This window comes from Puma concolor, chromosome D2 (genome assembly GCF_028749965.1).
Source record: "Puma concolor isolate L17-30 chromosome D2, mPumCon1.1.hap2, whole genome shotgun sequence".
Lineage (NCBI taxonomy): Eukaryota > Metazoa > Chordata > Mammalia > Carnivora > Felidae > Puma > Puma concolor.
Genome location: NC_141677.1, coordinates 29,957,122 through 29,963,671, shown reverse-complemented (window position 1 = coordinate 29,963,671; position 6,550 = coordinate 29,957,122). Strand labels below are relative to the sequence as shown.

General features: G+C 34.5%; 1 protein-coding gene across 4 annotated transcripts in view; it reads left to right on the top strand.

The window, feature by feature from the left end:
* Positions 1–3,165: 3,165 nt before the first annotated feature.
* DNAJC12 (DnaJ heat shock protein family (Hsp40) member C12) overlaps positions 3,166–6,550 on the top strand; it is a 51,478-nt gene continuing 48,093 nt past the window's right edge. For 2 of the 4 annotated variants that reach the window (XM_086679826.1, XM_086679825.1), the window contains exon 1: positions 3,167–3,390. In XM_086679826.1, coding sequence (XP_086535952.1) covers positions 3,313–3,390 — 78 coding nt within the window. In that variant the 5' untranslated portion in view covers positions 3,167–3,312. Of the gene's footprint in view, positions 3,391–6,550 lie in introns of all 4 variants that reach the window. The other 2 variants (XM_086679824.1, XM_025918323.2) reach the window with 2 other exon arrangements.

Sequence of the window (6,550 nt, the reverse complement as noted above, 5' to 3'; positions counted from 1 at the left end):
TGGATAAGTTTCTAGGTATGAAATTTCTTAGACAAAGATCATTTAAAATCCTGACTTCTGATATGCCAATTTCCAATTCAGAAAGGATGTACCAATTTCTTCTGCTGCTGGCATATGTTGACTGGGACTCTTTACGAACTTAAATATTCAGAATGTGAAAACATGGTGGTTTAGGAGAAAGATTCTTCCAGTTGCATTCGAAAAACTGAAGAGAGTGCTTTACCAAAATTCCTTTCATAATAATCTTTTCTTTTTGTTCTTCAGGACAACATCAAAGCATTGTCCTCACTGTTCTCAGGATCGAGAGTAAAAGAGCAATATTTTTTTTTAGTCAAAGTTGTCTGGTGTTTATATAACTTTATTAAAAAATTGTGGTAAATATTTACATACATAACATAAAATTGGCCATTTTGACTATTTTAAATATACAGTTCAGTGGCATTGGATACATTGGCATAGTTGTGTGACCATCACCATCATCCATGTCTGCAACTTTTGTCATCTCTCCAAATTAAAACTGCATACCCATTAAACAATAACTCTCCATTCATCCCTCCCCTCAGCTCCTGGTAACCTCTACTTTTCTTTCTGTCTCTATGAATTTGACTACTCTAGGTATCTCATATACGTAGAATAATACAGAACGTGTCTTTTTGTGATTGGCTTATTTCACTGAACATAATGTCTTTAAGATTCATCCATGTTGTAGTGTGTGTCAGAAGTTCCTTCCTTCTGGGTGGCTCTGTTGGTTAAGCGTCTGACTTTGGCTCAGGTTATGATCTCATGGTTCGTGGGTTTGAGCCCCATATCTGGCTCTGTGCTGACAGCTCAGAGCCTGGAGCCTGCTTTGGATTCTGTGTCTCCCTCTCTCTCTGCCCTTCCTCTGCTTGCTCTCTCTCTCTCTCTCTCAAAAATAAACAAACATTATGGGGGGTGGGAGGGAGGAGAGGGTGGGTGATGGGTATTGAGGAGGGCACCTTTTGGGATGAGCACTGGGTGTTGTATGGAAACCAATTTGACAATAAATTTCATATATAAATAAAAAAAAATAAACAAACATTAAAAAAAATAAGTTCCTTTCTTTTTAAGACTGAATACAATTCCATTGTATGTGTATACCACATTTTGTTTATTCCTGTGTCAAACACTTGGTTTGCTTCTACTTTTTGACTATTGTGAATAATGATGCTATGAACATGGGTGTACAAATACCTGTTAAAGTCCTTGCTTTCAGTTTAAAAAAAATTTTTTTTTTCAAGTAGGCTTCATGCCCAGCGCAGAGCCCAGTGCTGGATTTGAACTCATGTCCTTGAGATCAATACCTGAGCTAACACCTGAGCTGAGACCAAGAGTCAGATGCTTAACTAACTGAGCCACCCAGGCTCTCCCACCTTGCTTTCAGTTCTTTTAGGTATATACCCAGAAGTAGAGTTGCTGCATCATATGGTAACTCTGTGTTTGATTTTTTGACGACTTGTTACCATTTTCGACAGCAGCAACTTCACATCGTTTTAAGGCCATTTGCCAGTTCTGGTCTTATTTCTGGTGTGTATTTTGTGATACTCAAGTAGGCCTCCAAATACCCCAAGGGATGTGAAGTTTCCAAAACAAAAATATTTATACTTTATTTTATTTACTTATTTATTTTAGAGAGAGAGAGAGTGCAAGCAGGCAAGGGGCAGAGAGAGAGAGAGAGAGAGACAGAGACAGAGAGAGAGAATCCTAAGCAGGTTCTGAGCTGTCAGAGCAGGATGGGAGGCTTCATCTCATGACCTAAGCCAAAATCAGGAGTTGGCCACTTAATCCACTGAGCCCCCCCCCCCAGGCACCCTGGAAGGGAAAGAGTATTAAGCAGACTCCACACTCAGTACCAAACCCGACAAGAGCTCAATTCCATGACCCTGGGATCATGACCTGAGCCGAAATCAGGAGTCAGATGCTCAACCGACTGAGCCACCCAGGCAACTCTATACTTTATTTTAAAATTCCATACAGAAATTTTAGCAAGAGAGGATATATAATGAAGGAAGTGTAAAATGGTGCTTCAGTGCTTTATTTCATTTCCAAAATAAACCTTAAAAAAATGTGTTAGGTGAGCTCAGTGAAAATGTTTCTTTTTTCAAGGTGGTAATGTTTAAAGGGTTAAGGTGGTTAAAATGTTGTATCTGTGACCACTGACCTTCTTCTCTAAATCCTAGACTGACCTGCATATCCTAGGACCACAGTGAGCTGAAACACAGACTCCCTGAACTCACCCTAGGCTAGATACCTCCTGAGTCTGGACAGCCAGCTCAGGAATGATAGCACAGTGAATCAAACGTGGTCATCATACAGTTCTACTTCTCACTGTCCTGTTTTATTTCCTTCATAGTATAGATCACTGTTAATTTCTTTTTAATGTTTATTTATTTTTGAGAGAGTGAGAGACATAGCGTGAGCAGGGGAGGGGCAAGGAGAGAGGGAGGCACAGAATCCAAGGCAGGCTCCAGGCTCTGAGCTGTGAGCACAGAGCCTGACCTGGGGCTCAAACCCATGAAATGTGACATCACTCCTGAGCTGAAGTCGGATGCTTAACCAACTGAGTCACTCAGGCACCCCATAAATCACTATTTTAATTGATCTTGTTTATTTGCATGTTTCTTGTCTATCTCCCTCCATCAGAATGTAAGCTCTTTGAGAACTGAGACTTATTTACCACACCATTTCCTACAACTGTGCTGGACATAAAATAGATTCTCAATAAATACTTGCTTAATGAGTAAATTATCAAATGATTGAAAATGTGCTCTCCTAGTCTATTTCCTTCTACTCTTAGACTGTTTGAAAAATTATGAAATCTTCTAAGCACTCAGAAAAATGCCCACTACTCAGATTTAACACATTCTAAGATTTTTATTACATTGCTTCAAAGTTTCTTCTATTTCTTAAAAAAAAAAGAAAAAGGTAAAAATATACAGGCGATGGAGAAATGGCTAATTTGGGGAGTACGTAAAAATGAACAGTTTTTGCCAACCTATGAAGGGAATGGTTTGTGTGCATTACTTACATAAACTGAAACTACAGATCCCAGGCAGCACTGCAACAGTTAGGCACATGACTTATTCTTTTCTCTTCTGCCAACAACCAATGAAAGGTAGAGTTTACAAAGGTCTAGGATGACATCTGTTATATGGACTGTGGCCAGCCTTAAATCTGGTTATTGCTGTTTGGAACGTGCTGCTGAAAACCAGACTTAAAAAGGCTTTTCCTGTTAATGCACAGCTTATTCTGTCTCTTGTTTCACAGGGAAGAAAAGCTGATTTAGTAATTGAAATGGATGCAATACTAAATTACAGGTCAGAAGATACTGAAGATTACTACATGTTACTGGGATGTGATGAACTATCTTCGGTAAGACAGTGGATAATGCTGTTCTTTTTCACAACAGGTTTTCAAGTTTTTATTTAAGGTTTTAACTTTGAACTTTTAGTCACATTGCCTAAAAACCTAATCTTACATTACTTTAAAGTACGTTTGGCTTAGAGAAAGTTAAGGATTTAAATCCTAGATCTTTACTGGAGTAGTGTCCTTTTGTGATTTTACAGATGTTTCTGATTGAATATGTGTATTTGGGCACATGGCCATAGACTCTATTTCAAATATACTAAAAATATATATTTGAAATTTTATTGTAATGCTGTTGGCAGTGTTTTACAGAACACATAAGCTATATCTTTACTATGGTAATTTATACTATAATTGAGATGAAATGTAATTTTCTAGTAATTAGTGATTTTAAAATATTTTATTAAAATATGTACTCTTATATGAGCAGTTAAATTATATAGACCAAAAAATATCCTTTTATGTTAACATCTTAACTTAAAAATTACTTAAAAGGGTGGCTTCTGAAACCAAGCATGTGAAAACTCTATAGTTGTTCACTTGATCTACAATGAAATAATGTTTTTAAAGGGCCACATAGACAATGATGAAGGTTGTAAAAGTTTTTAAAATTATGGAAAACTCTAAATTTCATATATTAAAAAAATTATGGAAAACTCATAATTCTATCTCCCAAGATATAATTATCTCCCAAGGATAATACTATTAATGTTCGGTATATTAAACTTCAGTCTTTTTCATATATATATATATATATATATATATATATTTAGAAATATGTTTGGGAAGATATTATATATTTACTTGTTGATTCCTGCTTTTTACCCGCTAACATTATAACAAGGATTTGTCCATGCCATTAAACACTCTTCATATGTATTTTAATGTTGCATATTTCATTTTATTGTTGTATCACAATTGATTATTTTCTTATTGTTAAGTATTTCATTGATTCCTAGTTTTCCAATGTTTTAAATACTATTGAGATGAATATGAAGTATATTTCAATTATATTATTGAATATATTATCTTATATTTTATATAATAGTTACTAAAATGTTTTATTACTAAAATATAGCTATTAATATTAATATTTTCAAGCAAAATATTTTTCTATTTATCTTTGTTTCATAAGGCTGGAGTTTAGTAATAATATGTGCTTAATTTTGTTTGGAAAATAGAATGTGACCTTGGACACAAAGAATTAAAATCTCTATCTTCATCACACTGAGGAAGTCATCTTAAGTATCTTATAGTTAAACACACACACACACACACACACACACACACACACACACCACACCCCAGATTATAACACTCTTTTAGTTGCATATTTCCCTTTAGGATAATATGTTATTCTTGTTTATTTGGTGGTGATTTACTTACAGCAATTAAGAAAGCTTATTACCATTTTTACTATCTTTATTATGAATTATGCTATTGCCAAATAATTTTTGAAGGAGATTTTTAAAATCAAAGGAACATCACTTAACTTGATAAGCTTCACAATTTAGGTTTTACAAAAATGTTGTCATGCTAAGTTATAAGGTAAAGGTTGTTCTATTCCCATAATAAATGTCTAGACCCGATTAGTCACTCTTTTATAGTTATGTGATTGTTTCCTCATTCTTTGAAGGAGAAAGAACACTGGTTTTGAAAAGACTTTAAAAAAAAGTTCGTATTATTTATAATGTTTACAACAGTGTCCTTTCGTTATAGTCAGCCCTTTTGTTACCAGTTGTAGTCATACTTCTCTGTATGTACTGTGGCATGTATGAAAAGGAGAATAAAAGCATTGTCTTGCAATTCTTTCATTACTGATTCTGTCCCTGCCATAGATGTTTAAATTACAATCATTTATTTAAAATGAAATGATCTGTCACAATTTTGTCAATTCTTTTTATATGTATCTTTCCCCTCTTTTCATATATATCTTTCCCATTTAAAAATATTTCAATTACATTTTTTTAAGTATTTATTGTGACATTTCCTTTATTGATTTGTATTGGATGGATTTCTTTTGCTTCAAATATTCCTTGATTTGATGCTTTAAAAAATTGACCAGAAATGTTCATACTCAAAAGCATTTAGGAGCACCTAGCTGTCTTAGTTGGTAGAATAGAAGACTCTTGGTCTCAGGGTCATGAGTTCAAGCTCTACATTGGGCATGGGCCCTACTTAAAAAAAAAAAAAGAAGCAATTTAGCAGTTATAATTTCAAAGCGACTTAATATGTTGATTCTATTTATAACAACTGAGTTGAGCCACACACAAAATTCTTTTGCTTTAGTATATAGTTGTTACAATTTATTTATTTATTTGTTTGTTTGTTTATTTTCTTAAAAGTTTATTTATTTATTTTGAGAGAGAGAGAGAGAGAGAGCAGGGTAGGGCAGAGAGGGAGGGAGAGAATCTCAAGCAGGCTCTTCACTGTCAGCATACAGCCTGACCCGGGGCTTGATCTCACAAACCGCAAGATCATGATTTGAGCCAAAATTGAGAGACGGCTGCTTAATAAACTGAGACCCTCAATATATAGTTCTTACAATTTAAAGCTTGTGTTGAAAATTAATGAAATGACATATATAAACCATGGGAGGATTTCTGCTCTGTTGAGTAGAAAACAACATACCCTCATTTCAAAAACATGTATTGCAGATTGATTCCAAGTTAATCAGCTTTTTCGCCCTGCATCATATTTTACACAAAAGACACACGTTATGAAATCTTCTAAAGTCTTTATGAATGCATACACCACAAACTAGGATGTATATCAAATAAGATATCTCCTTGATGTATATTTTATTTGATTTTTTGGTATTTGGTCACCATTTCAGTAGTAATGATAAGAAGGCATCCTGATTTTAAGATTTCACAGTCTTGAAAATTGAGCATAAACTTGATAAATGGAGACATCTATTTTTTGTTTCTAGTTCTCTTCTTTATTGACTTCAGACCACCTGGGTTTAAATCTTACCATTTACGAGCTGTGTGACCTTGGGGAAATGACTTAATTTTTTTCTATGCCTTTGTTTCCTAATCTGCAAATGGGGGTAATAATTATAGTACCCACCTCATAAAGGTGTTGTGGGGATTAAATGAGACATGCTAAATAAAGACTTAGAATAGTGCCTGGCACATAATAAATTGTGGTGTTGTTTTGGCCA